This window comes from Podarcis gaigeae (genome assembly GCF_964106915.1).
Source record: "Podarcis gaigeae genome assembly, chromosome: 13".
Taxonomy (NCBI): domain Eukaryota; kingdom Metazoa; phylum Chordata; class Lepidosauria; order Squamata; family Lacertidae; genus Podarcis; species Podarcis gaigeae.
Window position 1 is genome coordinate 27,643,221 of NC_139689.1, and position 25,799 is coordinate 27,669,019.

The following is a 25,799-nucleotide window of genomic DNA, read 5'->3' on the forward strand; positions in this document are numbered from 1 at the left end:
GGGGGTAGAAGGAGAAGGCATACAGATTGGAAGTCTGAGAGATTTTTTATTCCCAGCTACAAAACTCATCAAAGTAGGGAAAAGATAGCTGGACTTGGTTCATTTGTTGGTCTTCTCTTTCGTTGACCTCCTCATTGTTCAGAGTCAGGAACATCCAAACTGAAACTACAAACATCTCAGCAAGACCAGGTAGTTGGTTAGTCAGCTCCTTTGGGCACAAACTGAAAAGAGCTGATATAGGAAGAGTCTCAGCATGTGGGTTAAGATAAAATCTCTTTGCCTTGTCCTGCATATGAGACAAAACACATGAACCAGCAACCCCACATGACATGTCTGCTACTAGACTTTACTACCAATTTCTTCATCTCTGCTTGTCTGGAAGCATCCCTCAGTTCCACTGTGATCCATCCCCACCTGAACTTCCTCTCCTTGAATCAGCACAGAATCCATCTGTTGTCAGTGTCAGCATTGCTAGTGAGGGAACACCAACTCCTTTTATCTGAGCGTCCTGCTTTGGTGCAGCTGTCGTATGACTTGCCACGAAAGATGAAGGGGAAGACGCAGTCCAATTCTGAATGGAAAGAAAGAAAGAAAAAGTGGATTGAAGAGGTTAACCTGAGAGATGGGGAAGTCTATCAATTTTGGTTACTCTCACTGTTTAAGTGCAAATTTCTCCTAATATAGTGGTACCTTGGGTTAAGTACTTAATTCATTCCGGAGGTCCATACTTAACCTGAAACTGTTCTTAACCTGAAGCACCACTTTAGCTAATGGGGCCTCCTGCTGCTGCCACACCGCCGGAGCACGATTTCTGTTCTCATCCTGAAGCAAAGTTCTTAACCGGAAGCACTATTTCTGGGTTAGCGGAGTCTGTAACCTGAAGCGTATGGAACCTGAAGTGTATGGAACCCGAGATACCACTGTACAGTTCTACCTTATTTGGAAACCAAGGCATGCCATTGAAAATCAAGCCATTGATTCTGAAGCTGTGCCGGACATTCGGCTTCCAAAGAACGTTCGCAAACCGGAACACTCACTTCCAGGTTTGTGGCATTCGGGAGACAAAATGTACGAGTGCCAAGGTGTTTGGCTTCCAAGGTACAACTGTATACACAATTTTGAAAAGTGTATCTTTCTCTTAAGATAACAGATTGTTTATTTTATTTTCACTAGTAGATTTTTGTCATCCCTACTTAAGTTTCACACTTTTAGTCTACCATTTCCCATAATTTCTACCTATGATATCATTATTCAGTGATTTAAAAACCCCTTGTGTTTCAGATGAAAGTTAAGGCACAATCTTGTGCTCCAAAACCACCAGGAAATTGTAAGGCATGACAAATGCCTTAACTTCCATGCCAAGTAAGCAGTAAAGGTTTTGTATGGTCTCAACTCATAGGCTCCATGCAACCACACTTCGACCTGGTCTTTAGTCTGACCTACAAATAGAAACATAAATAACCCCCACCCCACCCTTGGCCTTTTATTTGCCCTCCCAATCTGCTCACGGTTGCAAAATCTCCATTTCAAGCCAGTTTGGTAGTCTGGAGTGGTGGCACACCAAGCTTTTCCTTCATGTTTATCCAGGGTGGTGCAGCTTTCATAAGATTTCCCCTTATAGATAAAAGGGAAGACACAGCCTGTTTCTGAATAGAAAAGAAGGGGTGGGGAAGAGAGTTGTAGTAAGACCACAACTGCATCTCAGACTGCAAATTACTTTAAACAAGCACCATGCCCTCCAGGAATCCTGGGAACTGCAATTATGGGAACATGTTATATTGAGTTTTCTTAATTCCTTGCAGAATTCCCTCTCTTAGGTTGCTTCCAGGTGACCTGTTTCCTGAGCATTTATCCAGATTTGATTAAAGAAAGCTTACACAGACATTAAACTATGGCTGGTCTTTATTGAAGATTCATTCCAAATTGTTCACAGAGAGGTTAGACAAGTGTTCATCTTGATTTGCTTCTACGAAGTTTATGCAAAGGCTAACTTAGAGCTGGGCTTTATTATTTGTTTGTGGAAAGGTTATACAACAATGAGCATTCATCCTGATTCACACTTTTCACTGCATTTCCCCATTACTTTCCTAACTGCAGAAATTCCAGGTTGGTCCTTTTTGGGGTTCTGGAATCACAGCCATTGCCGGAAAGTGTCTGGTGCCTCTTAGAAACTAGAGCTCTTGTCATTCCTTGGTGACACCATAACAATTAAACTAATTTTAAACCAGAAGCAATATTAAGTCACCAACAGATGGCAGCACAAATCAAGAGAACAATGGCATTCGCATGGCAAATATCACTGTTTTCTTCTTCAGTGATCCTTAGAATAACTGGTTGTGTTCCTGTTAATGCTTGCCTTTTAAAAGGCTTAACCTTGAACTAAAACTCTCTCTTTGTTGATGCCTTTAATAGTGGCTCTCCAGATGTTGTTGGACTACAACTCCCATTATCCCTGAATATTTGGCCAAGCTGGCTCTGGATGATGGGTATTGTAGTCCTAACAACATAAAAAGGTAAAGGTACCCCTGCCCGTATGAGCCAGTCTTGCCAGACTCTAGGGTTGTGCGCTCATCTCACTCTATAGGCCGGGAGCCAGCGCTGTCCACAGACACTTCTGGGTCACGTGGCCAGCGTGACAAGCTGCATCTGGCGAGCCAGCGCAGCACACGGAAACGCCGTTTACCTTCCCGCTAGTAAGCGGTCCCTATTTATCTACTTGCACCCGGGGGTGCTTTCGAACTGCTAGGTTGGCAGGCGCTGGGACCGAGCAACGGGAGCGCACCCCACCGCGGGGATTCGAACCGCCAACCTGATGATCGACAAGTCCTAGGCACTGAGGCTTTAACCCACAGCGCCACCCGCATCCCTCTCCTAACATCATATTGGGACCCAAAGTCAAAGAACACTGTCATAGGAGGAAATAGCTAGATTCCTGCCACCCTGCCTTTCTTCACAGCCACAAAATTTCTTCTTTCTCATGCATGTATTTTACTTTCACAGACTTTGCTGCCCTATACAGAGTAGTCGCTCTTCAGTATTACATGGACATAAATGGTTTTTTTAATGATAGTGTCATAGTAAGGTACTGAGCAAGCCAAATGAGGAAGCACTTCCTTAACACAGAAGGGGGGAGTATTTGCAGCAGATGTTCTACTTTAGAGGGCCATTCATAATTATGGATACAAGGTAGAACAAGGAATATTCTTTGCCACATGTATAAATGTATGTGGCCCAGTTTGCTCGTTATATTTTGTTGCAGTAAGGTCACCACAAAGTGATTTTTGCACATGCACCTTTGGTGAAGAAAATGGGTGATGGGGTAGAGTTGGCACTTATATTGCCCTATCACACATTTAAACCTCCAGCACACACAAACAATGAAAACCTCGTAGTCAAAATGTGAAAATAATGTGATCAAAGATGAGTGTGGTCACCAGATACATTGGGATTATGTCCCTCATCTAGATGTGATATAAGCAGATCAAGTATCATTAATGAGCTTATCTGCTACCAGATAAATGTTGATGCTCTCCTTTGGAAAGCTGTTGACTTTGATGATTCATCAGCAATTGCGTCCCAAGAGAAAAGGGGGCATGAATTTCCATTTTAATTGCAGTAAAGAATGAGCCTCAGAGAAAAGGTATGTCTCTCCACTTTTCTCCTCTGCCTGTGTCTTACCTGTGATGGTGCAAAACATTGATTTCTTATCTGCATCATAGTTGGCAGTGGTGGCACACCACAGCTTCCCATCAGTCCGTCCATCTTCTGTGCAGCTGCTGTAATTCTTGCCATCAAATATGAATGGAAAGATGCATTTGGGAGGTTCCTTGCTTATATCTGGTCCTGTTTCAAGGAGGAAGGGTGGGGAGAGGCTAATTTTCAGCTAATTATATACACGTTTATGATGCCTGTCCTCCAGGGCCAACTTTACCTGGGGGTGCAAGGGGTGCGGGGCACCCAGGCGCCGAATTCTGGGGGGCGCCAACCAGTCCCTTGCCATCAGCAGCAGTGAAAAGAAATGGACTGTAAGTCCCCACCCACCTCCACCATCACTCTGTTACTCCATAGTGTCAAATATTCCCGATGAGTCAGGAAACAAAAGCAGTTTTTTCCACTGCATTGTTGTTACAGGTGAATTTTGAGTTCACTCCCCCTAAACTAAATTTGGGGGCGCTGGGTGGATCTTTGCACCCCAGCAGCACATATGCTAAAGACGGCCCTGCTGTCTTCCTTTGTCTGCAGAGTACTCTCCTCCATAATCCTCCACAGTTCCGTGCTTTTGCATGATCAGACAAAGAGGAACAGCCTTCTCCTAAACCAACCCACACACTTTTGCCGTCCTCTTTCTACCTGTGACATTGCAGTACATCCATTTCTCATCCGTGTCATAGTTGCTGGTGGTGGCGCACCAGTGTTTCCCATCACTCATGCCCTCTGTAGTACATGTGCTGTAGGAGTTGCCCTTGTAGATGAAAGGGAAGGTGCAAGATGGACTCTCTACCTTCAGATCTGGACCTAGGTTTTAAAATTAGAAATAAGGTAGATGGAGAGATATGTGGGCAATCCATATCATAACTGATGCCACAGAGAGAGGATATGATACCAGCCAATCCTTATGCCCATACACAACACCCAAGAAGCTAAATTTTGCTGCATATTAGGGCCCCAAAAACTATTTTGGTCCCCTAATATTTAATTTAATTTAATTATATTTATTTATATTTAATTCTCCCATGACTATTTTTTGCTAGATAACAGTGCTTTAAGAGATATTTTAACGTATTTTTTATTAAAGACTTCTTGGTTTACAAAAGTATGTGCAATGTCTCTTTTTCAAGTTACATTTTCTACAGATCAGTTTCATTTGTTGAGACATTAGTGTTACATTAGGAAGAAAAGGGGGGAAGAGGTGGAGGGGGCCAGGGTGAGTGGGGGTAGAGTCGGGTGGCAATGTTTCTATTTTACTTAATGTATGTGTGGGGTATTATGACAGCAAACTAGGCCCCTGACGACCTTCGAAAACCTCCTCCTAACAACAAAGGGACATGGCAAATTGATAGTATCCGCAATATACAAAATACTAGTCCAAAATCCCACAATCCCCCTAGACGCAATCAAAAAACAATGGGAGGATGACATACGTTATGATATTAACCCCACTCAGTGGACCAGAATGTGGTTTAAACTTCCCTTTTAATCCATATCAACGAAAAGGAAAAAACTCACTCTGAAACTCACTTACAGGTGGTACCAAACACCAAGGAAACTAGCACAAATACACCCAGGAACCTCACCACAATGCTGGAGAAGATGCACCTCCACAAGCACATACCTCCACGTGTGGTAGGAATGCCCCCAAATCCAACTATTCTGGACAAAAGCCGTACGAGAAATATGCAAAATAACTAAGCAAGTATTAGAAGTGCTTTAGTAGATAGACAATCCCCACAAGTCAGAAGTTGAGGTCTCTGCATAAATATGACATGCTGAGGGAACAACTAGACACACATATATGGCTGTCTTTTAACATTGGAGTCACTCATTTTTTGTATCAGATCAATTCAGTTCAGTTTTTGTGTTTTTGATTTTTTGTAAACTAAAGCCCTCTTCATGTTTTCTCCACATGATGTAGTTTCCTACAGGTATAAAGTAAAGTGAGGCCATGCCCCCAATATCATACCTCTTGCTCGTTCTTCCCCCTCAACACCCACATGTTAAATATGTATCTCTAGAAAGAATTGTAGTTGTTGTTCCCAAGTAGCTGCTCCACACAAATTGTATGGGGCAGCTATACATAAGCAAGACTGTGGACCAGATGTGGTTCTTCAAACCTCCCTGTCTGATCCTTGAAACTTTCCCCAGGTCACACCCTCTTTCACCCAAGCCATACTCCTTGAGTATTTTTACCAAGCTAGAATGTGTACTTGAACTCTGATAATGCCTCTCACTTGACTATCTAAAGGATAGAAAAGGATACGTGAACATGTGAAATGGAAATCACTAATCTGCATTCATTCTGTGCCCCTCTGAATCTCCCTGCTGGAAGCTGGTCTTTTTCTTTTCCTAGCTTTAGACTTCCTCAGGCCCTTACCTGAGTCCTCCTCACAGAACATCCATTTCTTGTCGACATCATAGTTGCTGGTGGTGGAACACCACAGCTTCCCATCATTCCGCCCACTTGCAGTGCAATTCATATACAACTTGCCCTCAAAGATGAATGGAAAGGCACATTTGGGAGCTTCCTTGCTTATATCTGGTCCTGTTTCAAGAAGGAAGGGGGGGGAGAATGTTGTAGTTTTAGGCTAATTATATACACTTCTATGATGTCTGTCCTTCTTTGTCTGCAGAGTACTCTCCTCTTTAATCCTCCAGTGCTGCTTGCTTTTTCTTGATCTGACAAAGAGGAACACCCTTCTCCTAAACCAACACAAACACTTTTTGCTGTTCTCTTCCTACCTGTGACATTGCAGTACACCCATTTCTTATCCACATCATGGTTGCTGGTGGTGGCACACCAGAGTTTCCCATCACTCATGCCTTCTGAAGTGCATGTGCTGTAGGATTGGCCCTTGTAGATGAAAGGGAAGACACATGTTGGACTCTCTACTTCTGGATCTGGCCCTGGATGTTAACATAAAAAGAAGTGGGTTTAAACATTTGCGGAACACCCAGGAATATAATTTCTGTCAGATTACAGATAGAGAAGATATAACATCCACAGACACCAAGAGCTGCAAGCAGAATCCAGGAAAACGTGGAATGTGGCTTCTTAAGTACCACTAGGGATGTAAGAAGGTATTATTTTCCAACCTGCCCTGTATTCATTGCATGCAGCACTGTTTCCATTCTGCTTCAGTTCATCTTCCACCAAAAACTACATTATGTTATTGTTCAATGTGGCAAAATTGTGTAATTTATGTAAGTTTTATAATTAATGACGCTGATTATGTTGTCATTACGTTATCCCACTCTATTCATTTCAATGCAAATAGAGGAAACGATCATAAAGTATCATTTGCAGTCTCAAAGCAGAAACAATACCAAATACTGAATTTATTCACTGGATTTTTTTTCATGGGATGAATAAAAGAACATTGGTGATTTCCACTCTCATTTCCATTTTTACTGAAATTCTCTAACATCCCTAGGTGCTGCCCAAATATTTATCTCCTTCCCTTACTCCCATTACTGCTTTGGCACCTGGTGACAGAAACTCATTAGAGGAATGCAGTCGGATCAGAGTGGAAGACCTGGAGCCCATTGTGATGACATACAAACATAAGAATTTATCCCAAGAGTTGCCAACATATTTAACCAACTTTTAGCAATGGCAATCACTAATCTGCAGTCATTCTGTGCAATTCTGAATCTCACTGCTGGAGGTTTGTCTCTGTTTTCTTCAAGTTTTTTACTTCCTCAGGCCCTTACCTGAGTCCTCCTCACAGAACTTCCATTTCTTGTCAACATCATAGTTGCTGGTGGTGGAACACCACAGCCTCCCATCATTCCGCCCACTTGCAGTGCAGTGGACGTACAATTTGCCCTCAAAGATGAATGGAAGGGTGCAAGGTGGACTTTCCACACTCTTGTCAGGTCCTGTCATTAAACAAATAGATGATGTGTTCTTAAAGTTAGAAATGTTTTCTTAGATGTCTTAACTTATTTTCTTGTTCTGAGATACAAGTCCTATATACAGTGGTTCCTCGGGTTACATCCGCTTCAGGTTGCAGACTCCGCTAACCCAAAAATAGTACCTCAGGTTAAGAACTTTGCTTCAGGATGAGAACAGAAATCGTGCTCCAGTGGTGCAGCAGCAGCAGGAGGCCCCATTAGCTAAAGTGGTGCTTCAGGTTAAAAACAGTTTCAGGTTAAGAACACACTTCCGGAACGAATTAAGTACTTAACCTGAGGTACCACTGTATTTTAAAGCTCAAATGAAGGACAGAAAGTCTGTCTGTCTAGTGATGGTGTCTGTCTGGTGGGGTACTGCTCCTGTCCACTTGCCAGAACCAGGGTGAGCTAGGGCAGCACAGCAGTGAGGGTGTAGAAAGCACTGGGTTAGCAGAAGCCAATGCAGACACACATAGAGTAGGGTCCACTACCCTTGCCATAGGTGCCAACTCCCTGGGTGCCCTGGGTGCCCAAGCACCCACAAAATTACCCATGAAGGAGCCAGATACCCACAAATTTCAGTGACAGGGCCATGCAAGCTGCATGGCACCCATGGCCTCAGGTACCCACAGTTGCAGGGCCAAGCTGACACTCCTGACCCTTGCCAAACCTTGCTAACATGCTGCTCCACCCCACCCCACTTCCAGCAAGCGACAGCATTGCCATAGCCAGGAAAGCAACACCCCACTGTGTGTACCATATATGAATTATTTTTAAAATCCATACAATACAATGCAAATTACAAAACAGAACAGTTCAATATCTGTTTAAGGGTGTTAGTGTAATTCAGATAGAAATGAAAAGGTTTAAAGATCCGTTTGAAAGTTAACAAAGATGGGGCAGTAAGTATCCCCTTCAGAACAGTTAAAATAAATTACGGGGTCATCAATGATTAAGCCCCTGTTTCTAGTGCCTACCAGCCTAATGGGCCTTGACAACGAGCCTTTGAGCAAGCTCCTTGAGGCTTATCTTAAGAAATGGGTAGGTTCCTATAAGCACAGGTGGTCCTTCAAATAATCTGGTTGAAATTATTTAGGGGCTTTAAAGATCAATGCCACAATTAAAAAAAAAATCCAAAACAAATAGACAACCAATATAACTGTGACAGTGTCTGTACAATATGTTCTGAATGCCTCCCCCCACTCCTATAATTTCTCTAAATATTCAAAAATCCATGGAGAATTTATCAAGTGTGAAATAGAAGGGTCAGCTGCCCTTTGGATGGAAGAATTCCCCACCCCTGTCCTAAGTGAACACAAACTACATATGTCCTACTCCTCTTACCTGTGTCATTACAGTACATCCACTTCTTATCTAAATCATAGTTGCTGGTGGTAGCACACCAGCATTTCCCATTGCTCATGCCGTCAGTGGTACATGCACTGTAGGACTTGCCATTATAAATGAATGGAAATACACAGGAAGGACCCTCTCCATTTGAGTCTGGCCCTGAATTTAAAAAGAAAAAGAAAATGGGTGCAAGCAGGCCTTTTTTAAGCTGGAACGCACCGTAACTCAGTTCCAGCACCTCTCAGGTGGGTGCCATTTCCATTATAAGAAAACAAGGGAGGCTTCCTGGTGAGTTCCAACACCTCTTTTTCTAGAAAAATAGCACTGGTGTCAAGGATTTGTGGACCTCTCAGAGCAGAAGCAGTTATCATCTTAGGTTACTTAGAAGAAGATTTTCTATCAGCACACAACCTGCACACTTTCACTCCAGAGTAGAATATATACAATCTGAGATGTACTTGCCTCTGTTCTAAGCAAGGAACAGGACAGTGATTTGTTTGATGGTCTTCCATGATGATCTGAGGCTCTGACATCCATGAGCAGTGAAAAAAAGTACCTCTAGGCCCTATCATAAGAGGGGACTGGGAAAACACATAGGTTTTTTAAAAAATGAAATCAGATGGGGCTGATATAACATTAAAGTAGGTGTGAAGTGAAACTCCCTATGAAAAACATTCCATAGTGAGTGTGTCACCCCAGTGTGTGACACTATGAAGGTCCCGACCCTTACCTCTGAAGGCAACTCCTCCCGAATTAACCTATATTGTGCTGCTTTTCTTGTTATTATTCTTGTATAAACTTGCTTTATGTGTTTTTATCATTGCATGATTGTATTGTTGCAACCTGCCCCACGACCTTATGGTGAAGGGGAAGGTAAGAAATGTTATAAATAAATCCTTGCCCACCACCATATTATCCTCAGACGTGCTGTGCTGCATTCCCAAAGCTCTTTACGCTCCTCTAATTATAGGGTGAGATTCAGATATGCCCTAACCCAGACAACTGCCCAGTTCCTGTAAGAAACATAAAGTGTTATCTCCATTCAGTAACTTCTGGATTATTTGTAGATAGGAAGAAAATAAAAATGCATCGGCTCACTGACAAAATACATTGGGTTAAAAAAAATTAAAGGAGGGTAGAGCAGCTAGGATTGGGACAGAAAAGCTGGTACTCTTCCAGCTAGCAAGGATAAAGATTATATTCTGAAGTTAGATGTAACCTATCTAGTGAGACTATCGACCACTGAACAGCTTGTGTGCTGTCATGCTATTGCTTCCTTTGAAACACTGTAATTTTAATGAACTCCTAGCATTTCACTAAACAAGAGAAACCAATGGGTTCAGAGCTCCTGAGGAACTGAGGAAGTATCTTGACCCACACCAGTTTGACCATCTGGTACCAATGGGAATGATTAACCTCCACTTCCTCTGTTTTCTCTGAGCTTACCTGAGTCCTGGCAGAACTTCCATTTCTTGTCAGCTTCATAGTTGCTTGTGGTGGCACACCAGAGATTCCCATCACTCCGCCCATCTGCAGTGCAGCTGAGGTAAAACTTGCCCTTGTAGATGAATGGGAAGACACAAGGCGGGCTTTCGACACTCTCATCAGGCCCTGGTTTTTGAACAGATAGAAGGAAGAAATGTTCTTAAAGAATGGAACACTTTCGCACTTACCTGCATTATTCTATTTGCTTGTTCTCCAAGACTTGCTAATTCCATCTCATTTTCCCAATCAGCTTAGCCAATGGTGAGGGATGATGGGAAGTTGAAGAAGACTGGGGTAGACACGGAGGCGAAGCAGTTTATTATGCAGTTCTCACATTGTATGGGCAATCTATCCAGAAAATAAATTGTATCGAGGAGTTAGTGATCTAACATGGCTGCCTTTCCTGCCTCTGTTCCTTCCCCTTCTTATCTCTTGTTAGCTCTTTGATGGCTGAGAAGTGGGATCATCTTTAGAGTGGTCCTGGTTGCGGGCAGGCCCCCAGCCCAGTTCCTCCCCCCACCCTGGCATGGGCAAAGTAACACTTTCATGCCAGGGTGTCATCACAAACACCCCAGACCTATTGGCCAATCTTTTTGAGCAGGGAGATTGTGAGGAGTTGAAAAGCAGCAGCACGACGTGGCTACGCACCTGATTCACACTGCCAAACATCCACACACCTGCCCTGTAATTTATGTGTTCTCTGGCTTTGCTTTGGAGGTTGGTTGGTCGCCTGTCTTGGGACAGGGGACAGGTAGGAATTTTTTCATTTGGCAAATTGGCATGGGCCATTTGGTTTTCGCCTACCTCTTAACCATCGTCACAACTTTGTAAGGTTTGGCAGTTAGGCATTGGCTCATTGAATTGTGGGGGAGGGGAGGTCAGCCATCACCTGCCCCTCCATTGACCAAGGGTATTCCATTAAAGGAAGCCAGGGGCTGGTTCCTGTCTGAAGTCCGCTTGAGGGGCTAGGGCCATGCCAGGCCCCTGGGAACACTGAGGAAAGCTATAGGCGGGTGTAAGGAGTAGAAGCTGCCAAAACTAGCAGAGATAACGCTCCAGGCACACAGCCATTTCTGTCTTGTTGATTTATTACCAAAAGTTCAAAGCAGTTACAAGAGTTCAAACAAACGTGTCCATGCTTAGCTCAGTCAGATGTCTCGACTGAAGATTTGTGACGTCTTTTTCCCCAGCATGCCCATCGGTACAGGCCACGCCTGCTACTTCCTTTGTTCTGTGAGTAGCTCATTCCGGGGACTGGTTGCCCCCTCCCTATTTCCTCCTCTGAGTCGGATGATAGACTGCTAATGAGCTCTTTCGGCTCTCGGTAATTGCCTCTCTCCCCCCTTGTCTCTCTAACCGTCTCCCTTTCCCTGACAGCGGGTTCCCCCGATGTGGCTTCCTATTGGGGTGGTTTACCCTTATTGACTACCTGCAAAGTGGGCAGGAGTCCGATATAGTCTATGCCAATACCGCTCACATTTCTGTAATTCAATAAAGTTGTGGCCTAAAATTAAGTAACCTTAAACTAAATATTCTGTGTCCGTGTGAATTTATTTTAACAAGGGGCTGTTCTGGGGGCCTTGCCACGCAACAGCCTTTAATGCCCTAATCTGTGGAAGGAAGTGATAGTGCTGGGTATCTTCACCTTCTTTGGTGTTAGACATTGTTTGGAGAATGTGAGGCATTGGGAGAGGTGGCTGATGAATAATCTGCATGTAGCCAGTCAAGCAAGCCACACAGGCTAACAGGCTAGCTATCTATAAATCAGATGGTGTTGAGCAGAGTCTAACAAGCTCATGCATGGACTGATGGCCACAGGGCCATGCAAACTAGGGCTACCTGGGGGAGTCACTTTGCCATTTCTTGAGGGCTTCCAAGTGTCAGGTTGAGGTGCTTGCTTGGTATGTACAGTGGTACCTCAGTCTCCGAACAGCCCTGTTAACAAACAATTCGGGATACGAACTCTGCAAAACTAGAAGTAGGTGTTCCAGTTAGTGAACTTTGCCTCAGAAGCCAAACAGAAGCTGAATGGTGGAAGGGCACTGGCAGCGGGAGGCCTCAGTAGGGAAAGCATGCCTTGGATTAAGAATGCTTTGGTTTAAGAATGGACTTCCAGAATGGATTAAGTTCATAAACCGAGGTACCACTGTATATATTACTTGCTGTTTAGAATAAAATCTTTAATCTTCTCACTCACTTGTGTTTTGTATTACTTCTGGATCTCATTTAAAAGAGCCACCTTGCATTTGGCAAGACATAAATTTATAATGTCCCTTTTCCATCCAAATCTGGAAGCTCCAAGTGAATGGAAATGTTATAATGCATGTAATGAACAATGAAGCAAAACATTGTATGAAATTACAAAAATGAAAAGAAAAGAAAGCAACGCATTGCACTAATCAAACTACAACGTCACATAAATGTCACATGATAATGCCTAACTATATCACCAAAAAGAACACAAAAACGCAAATGATTGCCGAAACTACGTGACACAGCCAGGGCTAGCCCATCCAATAGCCAGTGATCGCAGAACCCGGCTACTCCAGAAAGGAAAAGGGCTCATAGCTCAGTGGTAGGCCAACTGCTTTGCATGCAGATGGCTCCAGACCGAACCTCTAGCAACTGCAAGTAAGGTTGCCTGCCTGAAACCCTTCAGAGCTGCTGCCAAGTGATAGAAAATACTGAGCTAGTATTTCCAATGGTCTTACTCAATATAGGTAGAAGGTTCCTATGTTGTGTTGCTCTCCCCCTGTGGCATTACAGGACATCCATTAGTTTTAGGCTAATTTTATACACCTCTATGACGTCTGTCATTCTTTGTCTCCAGAGTGCTCTCTTCCTTAAACCTCTGCAGTTCCTTGCTTTTGCATGATCAGACATAGAGGAACACCCTTCTCCTAGACCAGGCATGGCCAAATTTGGCCTTCCAGCTGTTTTGGGACTACAGTTCCCATCATCCGTGACCACTGGTGCTGTTAGCGAGGGATGATGGGAGTTGTAGTCTCAAAACAGCTGGAGGGCCAAGTTTGGCCATGCCTGTCCTAAACCAACACAAACACCTTTTGCTGTTCTCTTTCTACCTGTGACATTGCAGTACACCCATTTCTTATCCACATCATAGTTGCTCGTGGTGCCACACCAGAGTTTCCCATCACTCATGCCTTCTGAAGTGCATGTGCTGTAGGATTGGCCCTTGTAGATGAAAGGGAAGACACATGTTGGACTCTCTACTTCTGGATCTGGCCCTGGGTGTTAACATAAAAAGAAGTGGGTTTAAACATTTGTGGAACACCCAAGAATATAATTTCTGTCAGATTACAGATAGAGAAGATATAACATCCACAGACACCAAGAGCTGCAAGCAGAATCCAGGAAAACGTGGAATGTTGCTTCTTAAGTACCACTAGGGATGCAAGAAGGTATTATTTTCCAACCTGCCCCGTATTCATTGCATGCAGCACTGTTTCCATTCTGCTTCAGTTCATCTTCCACCAAAAACTACATTATGTTATTGTTTACTGTGGCAAAATTGTGTAATTTACATAAATTATATAATGAATGACGCAGATTATGTTGTATTTACATTATCCCACTCCATTCATTTCAATGCAAATGGAAGGTACTGTCATAAAGTATCATTTGCAATCTACATATGTCCTACTCCTCTTACCTGTGTCATTACAGTACATCCACTTCTTATCTAAATCATAGTTGCTGGTGGTAGCACACCAGCATTTCCCATCACTCATGCCGTCAGTGGTACATGCACTGTAGGACTTGCCATTATAAATGAATGGAAATACACAGGAAGGACCCTCTCCATTTGAGTCTGGCCCTGAATTTGAAAGAAAAAAAGAAAATGGGTGCAAGCAGGGCTTTTTCAGCTGGAACTCCTTGGAACTCATTTCCAGCACCTCTCAGGACGGTGCCATTTCCATTATATGGAAGGGGGGCTTCCGGGTGAGTTCCAGCACCTCTTTTTCTAGAAAAATAGCACTCGGGGCAAGGATGTATGGACCTCTCAAAGCAGAAGTAGTTATCATCTTAGGTTACTTATAGGGGAGATCTTCTGTCAGCACACAACATACATGTTTTCACTCCAGAGTGGAATACATACAATCTGAGATGTACCCGCCTCTGTTCTAAGCAAGGAACAGGACAATGATTTGTTTGATGGTCATCCATGATGATCTGAGGCTCTTACATCCATGAGCAGAGAAAAAAGTTGCTCTAGGGCATTTCTTTTCAGCTTCATAGTTGCTTGTGGTGGCACACCAGAGTCTCCCATCACTCCGCCCATCTGCAGGAGAACACCCTTCTCCTAAACCAACACAAACACTTTTTGCTGTTCTCTTCCTACCTGTGACATTGCAGTACACCCATTTCTTATCCACATCATAGTTGCTTGTGGTGGCACACCAAAGATTCCCATCACTCATGCCTTCTGAAGTGCATGTGCTGTAGGATAGGCCCTTGTAAATGAAGGGGAAAACACACGTTGGACTCTCTGCCTTTGAATCTGGCCCTGGATGTTAATATAAAAAGAAGTGAGTTTAAATATTCGCGGAGCACCCAAGAAAATAGCTTGTGTCAGATTATAGATAGAGAAGATATAACATCCACAGACACCCAGAGCTACAAGCAGCATCCAGGAAAACATGGAATGTTGCTTGAGAAGCAACAAAGAGGAATACCCTTCTCCTAAACCAACCCAAACACTTTTGCTGTCCTCTTCCTACCTGTGACATTGCAGTACATCCATTTCTCATCCGTGTCATAGTTGCTGGTGGTGGCGCACCAGTGTTTCCCATCACTCATGCCCTCTGTAGTACATGTGCTGTAGGAGTTGCCCTTGTAGATGAAAGGGAAGGTGCAAGATGGACTCTCTACTTTCACATCTGGACCTAGGTTTTAAAATTAGAAATAAGGTGGATGGAGGGATATGTGGGCAATCCATATCATAACTGATGCCACAGAGAGAGGAAATGATATCAGCCAATTTAGTATACTAAAAACCTCTTCATGTTTTCTCCACATGATGTAGTCTTCTACAGGTATAATGAAAAGTGAGGCCATGCCCCCAATATCATACCTCCTGCTTGTTCTTCCCCCTCAACACCCACATGGATTTCTAGAAAGAGTTGTAGTTGTTGTTCCCAGGTAGGTGCTCCACACAATTGTATGGGGCAGCTATACATAAACAAGACTGTGGACCAGATGTGGTCCTCCAAACCTCTCTGTCTGACCCTTGAAATTTTCCCCAGGTCACACCCTTTCACCCAAGCCACACCCCTTGAGTATTTTTACCAAGCTGGAATATGTACTTCATCTCTGATAATGCCTCTCACTTGGCTGGATGGAGGATAGAGAAGAATACAGGAACATGTGCAAAAACTAGCCTATCTTACAATAGAGAAAATTTACATTCATTGCTCCACCCACTTTTGCTTCTGGTTTCATTCACCACTGGAAGGTTGCCCAGAAGCCAAGGAACTCTGTCTGAAAAGGATTCTCCATCCCTGACAAGAGGGTGGTCCAGAAAAGGCAGAGCCTCAGCGATATGGCCAGCAGCACAACCTGATCTACCTATAGGAGCCCTTCATACATGTTGTTTTTAATGTGACTTATGAATCTACAAAATAAAATAAATAGATATGGCCCCTGCTTGGCTTGTTTCTTCCTCCTGCCTTTAGCTTCTCTTACCTGGCTCTTCTGGACATAACTTCAGCTTCTTGTCTGTATCATAGTCGCCTGTGGTGGCACACCATGGCTTCTTATCTCTCCGCCCATCGGTGGTGCAGCTGTAGTAAAACTGTCTCTTAAAGATGAATGGGAAGATGCAAGGTGGACTTTCCGCAACCTCATCAGGGCCTGATTTTTTTACCATGCAAAAGAAATATACAGTTTGTCAGGGAGGGATTGGAGTTAATCAGAGATATCCTTGTGCTAGAGAAACCATCAACCTCAACTTTCCATCCCTCTCTGAATCAGTCCAATATATTTCAAGATATATAAAAGCAGCCCTTTTCACATAAGGAAAATAAAGAAGAGCCCTGTTGGATCAGGCCAAAAGCCCAATAAGATCCTGTTTAAACAGTGGCCTGGTATTCAGGGGTGTGGCAGGGTGGGCGGAGAACGAATTAACTTTGGTGAGCACAACACACTGGTTACCCCAGGCATATGTACTGCCTGTGACAGTATTTGTATTGCTGGGAATGCTTGGACAGGGCAATAAAAATCAATCTAATTGGCCTGTTTGGATTTGCATACATACATGGCCACATACTATGGCCATATTAGAGCCTCACCTCTCACATCTCATATGTGAAAAAGGAAGTGAATGGCAGAAATTGGGAGAATTCAGTATTTCTCACCTATCCACCACTTTTCTTGTTGAAATTGGGCATGCTCTTTCTACAGGATTGAAGCAGTTCTGTGTTTGAGCACAGGGGGACTCTGCCATAAACATCCAGTTTGGCTTGCACTTTTGGAAAAAGGATTCTGTGGGATGTGCCGTCTTCTTACAAGCATTCACAGGAAGCTGCTTCCATCTTGCTCAGTATTGTGTAATCTACCTGGCATCCCATCTCTCACCACTAAACTTCTTCCTGCCCCTCCCATCCTTCCTACCTGAAGGCTCGCAGTATGTCCATTGCAGGTCCGCATTATAGTCTGCTGTGAGAGAGCACCAGGGCTTCTTCTGGGACATTCCATGTGTTGTGCAGGACTCATAGAGCTTGCCGTTGTACATGAAAGGAAAGGCACAAAGGTCCTTGGGCTCAGCAGCTGCATCTGAGCAGGAATGGGGAGGCAAAGTTCACAAGACCAAAAGAGAAGATCATTATGCATGCTTGTAGTCCCGTATCCCAGCATGGATTGCACTGTGCGCATCATGAATTTTCTGCCACGGAATCAAACTATGATTTGATGCACTGTTAGAAACCTTCCTATAGCTTGGGACATTGAGTTGTGTGCATTGTCAAAGGAAAAGGGTTGTCAAGGTGAAAGGCAAGCTACAAACATGTACAAAGTCATGTACAGGTCAGAATTTGATAGCCGTCATGATACTGTTCCTGAGTTGGATGTGGGAACAACCAGGGCATTTGAGTCTGCTGCAGGCTGTGTGGCACAGATTAGAACCTTTCTGCCCATTTGCTTCCCTGGTGGCTCTGCAGGGTGATGGTAAAGATTCACCTTGTAATTAATGTATGCGAGGGCATAGGGAAGCCACTGTCCAAGTCAAACCCTTTGCCAGTTTCAATACCTGTGTTGTCTGGCTATATGCCCCAGTGCTTGGATGCTGATTGTCAGTTCACACATGTGTAAAAATAACTTTTTGTGTATTTGTGTGCAGAAGAAGTGATGTGCTTATTCTCTTCTCACTCGGTTGTTGTTGTTGTTGTTGTTGTTGTTGTTGTTGTTGTTGTTGTTGAATATATGCCCTGCCCTTCCTTCAAAAGGAGACCAGTGTACCTTTCATACCCATTTGGATCCCTTCCACCAAACCCAACACAAACATATATGCTGCTTTCCTCCTACCTGTGACAGTACAGTACATCCATTTCTTATCAACGTCATAATTACTGGTGTTTGCACACCACAGTTTCCCATCACTCATGCCTTCACTAGTGCATGTGCTGTAGGACTTGCCCTTGTAGATGAAGGGGAAGACACATAATGGGTTTTCTGAAGCTGGAGCTGGCTCTGGATTTTAAAATAAAAGAAGGCAAATGTGAGGATTTGTAGACCATCTAGAGTAGGAACATGTGAAACTGTGTTGTGCTGAATTGGACCAAGGGGTGGAAGAGAAATTTAATTATGCTTGCATTTTTATAAGTAATCTGCACTTCTCAAAACAATACGAGAACCGAAACAAATCTATCTTTCAAAATTCGCACTTCCCTGAATTTTGTAATACAGTCCTCCAACCAATGTGTTTATCAAACCGAATATATTAGTGAAAATTGCATCCAAGCATGCATGAAATTATGTGGAATTGCTTTCAAAAAAATATGCTATTTACTAAAAAAAAATGCTTTAAAAGATAATTTTGGTCAAAATGCTGATGAATTTTCATGAATATATCTCAAATTCACAATGACAACAGTGTTAAGAATTATTTAAAATATAGGTCAGTTAAGATAAATAAAAAACACCAGTATAAACTGGTGCCCTAAACACAGCTAAATGGGGTTCTACCTTCTTAATTAGCTCCTCAAGAAAATGGGGTGAAACGAAGATGGAATGTTAAAAGAACCATTTTTCATGCTGAGATTCCTCCCCTCCATATTTTTGGCATTCTCCAGGTACCATTTTCTTTCTCCTAGAGTGCCCCTGGAGCATCAAAAGCAATGTCTTCAACCATAAAAACAGTGTCATGCAAAAATTCCTAGCCTAGGCCAAGTCTTCCTAGGGCCAAATTAGGTATGAAGTAGTACTTCAACACAAGACTCCTACAGTCACATAGAAAGGAGAGGTGAGGGGGGGGTGACTGACAGAAAGGATGCACAGTTTAGAGCACACAGCCCTCCCCATAACTTCTCTCCCTGAGTGTTTCTCTCCTCCACTGCACTTTGATGCTGTAATTGTCCTCAGCTGGCAGATGGGGGAAGCTTGCAGAAAGAGGTTGAGGAAACTAAGAGGTAGGCTTGAGTGGTGAGGTTCAGAAACTCTGATCCTGCCCACCCCTTTGGGAAATCTCCCTTTCTATATGATTGGAGCAGTCCTGTGGTGAAACTGACCTAACTGTTGTCATCACCTCTAGATGGATCACAGAAAAGTGTTCCTGGTGGGATCCTGCCTCTTCCCTACCAAGCTTACAGCTTTCAAAAGAATGTAAGGAAAGCCTGCTGGATCACACCAACGGCCCATCTGGTTCAGCATCCTGTTTTCCCAGTGGCCAACCAGATGCCCGTGGGAAACCCACAACCCAGACCCAAGTCCAACAGCACTTTCCCCTCCTATGGCTTCCAGCAAGTGGGATTCAGAAGCAGTACTGCCTCCACCCATAGAGGAAGAGAGTAGCCATCATGGTTAGTAGTCATTTCTCTTACCTGAGGGCTCACAGTAAGTCCACTTCAAGTCAATGTCATAGTTGTTGGTAAGGGAGCACCAGGGCTTTTTGTTAGAAATCCCATCTGTTGTGCATGCCGAGTAGGATGTACTGTTATAGGTGAAAGGAAAGACACACGGGCCCTTGGGATTGGCATCTAGTCCTGAGGAGGGGAGACAAAGACAGTGTTCCTCCTACCCTTTAGGGAAATGTTGGTACAAGAAGCATAAATACAAGTGTACTCCAGTGGATAGTGTGTTCAACTTGGATTCCTGGGTAAAACACTCAGCTCAGCCTATTCTCAAGAGCATAAAGCAGGGGTGGGAAACTGATGGCCCTCTAGATTTTGCTGGACTACAACTCCTATCTTCCCTTCACCATTAAGTCATGGTCTCTGGGACTGATGGGAGTTGGAGTCCAACAGCAGCAGCAGAATCATAGGTCAACCACCCCTGCCATAGACTGTTCTGTACACATCTGCTTCCTTTTCCCAGAATGCATGGCACTATAAGGGATTCTTTTCCTCCCAAACTACAATTTGGCAAGTCGTCACACGCACACACATTTTTTAGAACACACCTATTCTTCTGATTGTATATTGTTCTAACCAGAGCTTTTTTCTGGGGGGACGCAGGGGGACGCATACCCCTAAACATTTTGCGAATCTAAGTTTGGCCTCATTGAGGGGTAGTATTTCAATATGAGTAGGAAAATGAGAGTAGCCCTAAACATATTTTTTTAGGAAAGAAAAAAAAAGCACTGGTTCTAACTGATTATAAGCTCATATTTTATATTGTTGTAACTTGCCCTGGGACCTTATACTGAAGACCAGGTAAGACATTTGAATCATAACAACAATGGGTTTGAAGTACTGTAGGCAAAACAACAACATTGCAAGTTGGGAGTTGAATGGTAATGGAAGGCAAAAAATGCAGTCAGTGATAACTAAAGCTTAAATGTATAATTCAGTAGACATTTATTTTACCACAGTAGATAGGTGGTGTCAAGAGGTATGGGTGTGGTTTGAGGAGGAAAGAGAGAAAAGCCAAGGGGGTCACTGATACCCTGTGCCCCAGGGCCCCCAGAAACCTGGAGCTGGCCCTGCCTGACGTTGACCTTGCCCTCTGAGTCTTCTCTTAATCATGAAAAAACATTTTCTTTCCCCAGGTCTCCCTTAATATTGTAACTGATGACTCAGAAGTCTCTATCTCCCATTTCCCTCTGGAGTACCAATACTAATAGCAGTCATGGTCCCTCAGTTTTCTTACTGATGTCAGCACAGAAGCTCCATTCAAGGTCCTTGTCATAGTTTCTCGTGGTGGCACACCAGAATACACCTTTCTCCTCATCAGTGCAGGTGTAGAATGTCCGATTCTTGTAGATGAAGGGGAAAATGCAGGGCTTGCCTCCAGAGTTGCCACCGTACTCTGAAAATGTGGAAGGAACAAGCCACAATGTGAAGAATAGTAGTGCCAATGGCATAGGAAAAAGTGGCACTGCTCACTTGACTTCCCAGCACGACATGTCACTGCTGCTAACCAAGAAGGTGGGAAGTAGGTCAGGCAGCAGAGACCTTATATGTGCATACATTTGTGAAATTCCATAAATACAAAATATTCATGGGAAATGCTTTGAGAAGTGTGTGCATTGGGGAATTCTCAGACAAAAATAAAAGTCAAAATTGGGAGAAATTTCTACTAAAATGCTGGCAAATCTTGCATGAGAGAGAAAATTTGCAAACTGATGTGGAAATGTATAGAACTGAACTTAATGACTGAGAAAAATGAGAAACTGAAATGAACAAGGTTCACCCATCACTATTAAGGCATCGTATAAAGCTTGAGTCACTGCTCAGGAAAAAATAATAATTCTAGCAGTATTATGGACTACCCACCTTGGAGAGAACAGCGCTTCCATTGGCCATCCTTGTCATAGTTAGGAGTTGTGCCACACCACAACTGTTCATCAATAGCCCCATCCTTCGTGCATGATGAGTAGGATCTACCATCAAAAATGAAAGGGAAGCTGCAAGATGGAGGACCTTAAAGGAAAAGTAAGAAATTGAGAGGCTGTCGGTATAAGCTAATCTAAGAATCATGGCCAAGTAAAAGTAGCAGGGTGTAGCCCTGTTCACTTGAGTATGGAAAAAGGTTCTCCACATTCATCTCTGCTGCAAATGTGGGGTTTCTCCTGCCTTGAGATCAAGGACACCCCTATTTACATAAAACTTCATCTGGATATCAGGGGAGTATTGCAATCAATTGATGCATTGAAATGAATGGAATTGGCAATGAAAACATTTACATTTTTTAAGGAAAAACACCTGAAAACATGTTAAAAAGAAAAACTGTATTATAAATAAAATGTGTGTTAGAAATCCCAACTATATTGGCTTCTAGTTAAAATGTGCATATTTATTCAACTGGATTCCTTTTATTGATTTTCTTATTTTTTTTCACTTCTTGGCCACCAGGAACCCTCAGCACAGCTAATGATAGGAGCAACAACATTTGATATAAATTTTGACTAGTGAAACAATTTCCTAAAAACGATTCTAAATGTACAATTCACCAAGCCAGTTTCTGACAGTTCAGCAGCATTACTACAGTTATGAAAATCCAGCAAATGGGATTGATCAAAATCATGGCAGAATAAAACAGAAGCTGTACAAGTCCTAATGATTAGCTGAATGGTGTCTGAATGGTGCAACATTTTTAAAAGTGTTCCTAGTGGGTAGGTACCATTTGAACTCTGGGTTGGCACTGTATCTGGTCTCCCCAACAGCAAGCATCAGGTTTTATCATATTCATTTATAATTGGGCCAGACCTGCTAAGCCTCACATCACCTGAACTGCAACATATCACTTGAGATATGTTTCCTGGCAGTATGCCAGAGGTCAGCCAGGTCAGGCACACTAGCTGAGGGCCCACTGACCTGGGGTGACCCAATCGTTATCTCAGTATAAAAGGGAAAAGTAGTCTGGGATTGTATGGGAGAAGCTTTACTGGAGAGGCAAATACAATCCGAAACAGCGAAATTCCCATCAACCGCCCCATTTCTTTCCATGGATTAAATCTAGAAAGCTCAGCCCATACGAATAATTTTGTGCCTTTCTGTTAGGAAACAGTTAGCGGTTAGGAAACCTAGTCCTGTTAGGAAACAGCGGGGTGAGAAGCTAAGAGTGCATACAGAGCTAGGGTAGCCAGTTTAGGCATCACCAAAACATAGAGCAAAAAGGACAGAGATAGACAAAGTTTGCACATGTTTACATATTGGCATGCAATTGAAAATTTAGAAAATTATTACTAGGATTTAAAATGGATATACAGTAGACCTCACCATAGTATGGAAGATTGGCATGAGTACCTGTCCCAGGGCTAACTGTTGATGGCGGACTTCAAGGCCCTGCTCTCCTATCTAGTGGTTCTTCATCTCTAAGACGGTAAATTAGGACATGGTGGCACCTTACGCAGAACCAGCCCAAGTTACTGTGATGTGGAGGCAGAGCAGCAAATGATGCTCCCCTCTAAGTCAAGGGGCACAGTCTCCAAACCTCTTTTGTCACCTATAGCAGAAAACCCCATCAACACCTCTCCCCATCATAAAACCCAATAAATAACTAACAATTTGCTGCCTCCTCATGACAAACCCCAGATTTGCTGTTTGAGGGGGCTGCATCACTCTGGCAGTCCTCAGCAATAGCCCTCTAAAGACACAGCTCGAGAACCTAGAAGCATCTCTTGGCATCAGTATTACCTTTGCCTTCTGTGTGGACTGTATGGAGATTGCAGCCTAATACAAGGAATCCCAGGATAGCAAACATCGCAGCTCGTTGGTAAGTCCATAAGAAGTGAAATGTGATGTGTTCCCTTCTCTATATAATCTCTATTTGGCCGCTCCCCACATCAACTTGCCTGCCAAAACTTATATTCCCTCCCTCCTAGAGGAACAGCTGCAAATAAATCATTTTCCTCCTCCTCTCCTACAGAGCACCTGAGGCTTTTTGCCATTTTCTCCAGGAGCTGTCAGGTCACCTCAGACCAATGATTATGGTGGAATAATAGGATGGATTGAGATCCGTTAATTTCCCAATAGTTACATTGAGCCACTCTGTAGCCTGGGATGGGAAATATGTGGCGCTCCAATGTTGTTGGACTTCAACTTCCATCAACCTCCACCAGCTTGACAAATGGTCTGGGTTCATGGTCAACAAGCTCTGAAGGGCCACGGGGTCCCCAGTCACCGCTCCAGCCATTCCTGTATCCTATCAAGAGCAATCTTCTGACTGCCAAAAGGCCATCTGCCAGGTATCATAAATGTTATGCCATACAACTGAACTATATTACTAAAGCACATCATGAATGCCATTTCTTGTGTGAATACATATCTCTTCTGTTGCAATGCAACTTGAGAAAGAGACTGCTTTTGACCATTTCAAAAGAAGAGACTGAAACGCTCAGGTTGTTTCAGTGATGGCAGGCAATGCTTGGTGTGAGGAGGGAAGAAGGGGCAGGTTTATAAATGTTAAAATGGTTCTTGACAGCTTTGGGAATATCGGCTTAATACTGTGAAAGAGCATTGCCACTAGCATGAGAGTGCCAGTTATGTTGTCCCTTTCTTTTAAGAACACATTGTTCCACTGCCTCATCTGTGTGGTTCGCTAATGATATAAGAAGCAAATGTGTTTACAAATGTGAGTCTAGGCCAGGAGTCAGCAAACTTTTTCAGCAGGGGGCTGGTCCATTGTCCACCAGACCTTGTGAGGGGCCAGACTATATTTAGGGGGGAAATGAATGAATTCCTATGCCCCACAAATAACCCAGAGATGCATTTTAAATAAAAGGACACATTATACTCATGTAAAAAACACGCTGATTCCCGGACCATCCACGGGCCAGATTTAGAAGGCGATTGGGCGGATCCGGCATCCGGGCCTTAGTTTGCCTACCCATGGTCTAGGCAAACAGATAGTATCGCCTGGATACTGAAACAGAAACTCAGGTGTGAAATATCAAAAGAAAAGCACTGTTAAATCATGCCATCATAGCCCAGTGTCCCGTACAGTGGTACCTCGGGTTACAAACACTTTGGGTTACAGACTCCACTAACCCGGAAGTATTACCTCAGGTTAAGAACTTTAACTCAAGATGAGAACAAAAATCGCGTGCTGGTGGCACAGTGGCAACAGGAGGCCCCATTAGCTAAAGTGGTATCTCAGGTTAAAAATGGTTTCAAGTTAAGATCGGACTTCCAGAACGAATTAAGTTCGTAGCCAGAGGTACCACTGTACTCAACAGTGGCCAACAAGATGTCTATGGGAAATATGGAAGCAGGACCTGAGTGCAAAAGCAGTCTCCCCACCTGTGGTTCCCTGCAAGTGGTATTTGTGCTGAAATCCCTTTATCCATCTAGAGAGTTTCTGCATGTCCTGTCAGTGTGTGTGTGTTGGGTGTAATATAGTTATATAGTGACGTTTCAGTTAAAAGCCCTTGTAATCTTTCACACACAATAGCCAACCAGATGCCTCTAAGAATCCCAAAAGCAGGCCATGAGGGCAAGAGCTCTCTCATGCTTTTGTTCCCCAGCAATTAATATTCAGAGATATTCTGCCTGTGATGCTGGAAGTAGCCTAAAGCCATCAGAACCAGTAGCCATTAACCCTCATCAGACATTAAAAACGTGTGCTCAGATAGACAGAGGAAGGGAAGCAGCACCCTTTCTCCTTCCTCTCTCCTGAACTTCCTGTGCTAAGCATGAAAGGCTGCAGGGAGATTTTAACTGGACTTGATTAGAATTCCCTCTTCTACTGAGAACCGTGATTGTGCAGGAGGATAAATATAGCTAAAAGTGGCATGGCAGCGTTGGGATGACATGCATCTGTTCAGATGACTACTAATCATGATATCTATGTGCTACCTCCATCTTCAGAAGCATCTCAATACTGGTTGCTGGAAACCACAGGTAGGGAGAGTGCTGCTGTGCTCAGGTCCTGCTTCCTTTCCACATGCATATGGTTGAGAACAGGATGCTGGGCTAGCTGGATCATTGGCCTGATCCAGCTGGCTCTTCTTATGTTCCAGTGCAGATGACTGTGAGGCTTAAGTGCTTTACAACTTGCACTTGAGTGCTCTGTTTTCACTACATGACATGATCTAGGCTGCAGTAGGAACCCACCTGAGCATTCCATCAACTGACTGCAAGGACCATTTCCTGGCCATCAGGGTCTATAAAGTATTAGCTTCAGAACTTTCTTCTTGGCCTGAACATTACATCCCTTGCCCACTTCCTGCCTGATCT

At 43.5% G+C, this 25,799-nt stretch overlaps 2 protein-coding genes across 3 annotated transcripts; both read right to left on the reverse strand.

Annotated features, from left to right (window-relative positions):
• Positions 1-26: 26 nt before the first annotated feature.
• Positions 27-14,278, reverse strand: LOC310829572 (uncharacterized protein). Of its 2 annotated transcripts, XM_083708209.1 has the most exons (11): positions 14,120-14,256; positions 13,530-13,694; positions 10,408-10,572; positions 8,956-9,120; positions 7,429-7,596; positions 6,457-6,621; positions 6,092-6,259; positions 4,351-4,515; positions 3,679-3,843; positions 1,509-1,646; positions 27-571 (listed from the first exon to the last, which is right to left on the reverse strand). In XM_083708209.1, the coding sequence occupies exons 1-11, from the start codon at positions 14,196-14,198 to the stop codon at positions 435-437; spliced, it is 1,680 nt and encodes a 559-aa protein (XP_083564335.1). In that variant the 5' UTR covers positions 14,199-14,256; the 3' UTR covers positions 27-434. The 2 variants fall into 2 exon arrangements, with proteins under 2 accessions (XP_083564335.1, XP_083564336.1); XM_083708210.1 differs by lacking the exon at positions 7,429-7,596 and having other exon boundaries at positions 14,120-14,278.
• An 88-nt stretch (positions 14,279-14,366) lies between these two features.
• On the reverse strand, positions 14,367-23,325 carry LOC310830567 (uncharacterized protein; the record flags this gene model as incomplete). The annotated part of the gene is made up of 10 exons (XM_083710349.1): positions 14,367-14,431; positions 14,810-14,974; positions 15,189-15,353; positions 16,153-16,320; positions 17,080-17,241; positions 17,989-18,153; positions 19,503-19,664; positions 20,770-20,928; positions 21,396-21,542; positions 23,259-23,325. 10 exons carry the CDS (start codon positions 23,323-23,325, stop codon positions 14,367-14,369), a joined length of 1,425 nt encoding a protein of 474 aa, XP_083566475.1.
• Between the last annotated feature and the right edge of the window lie 2,474 nt (positions 23,326-25,799).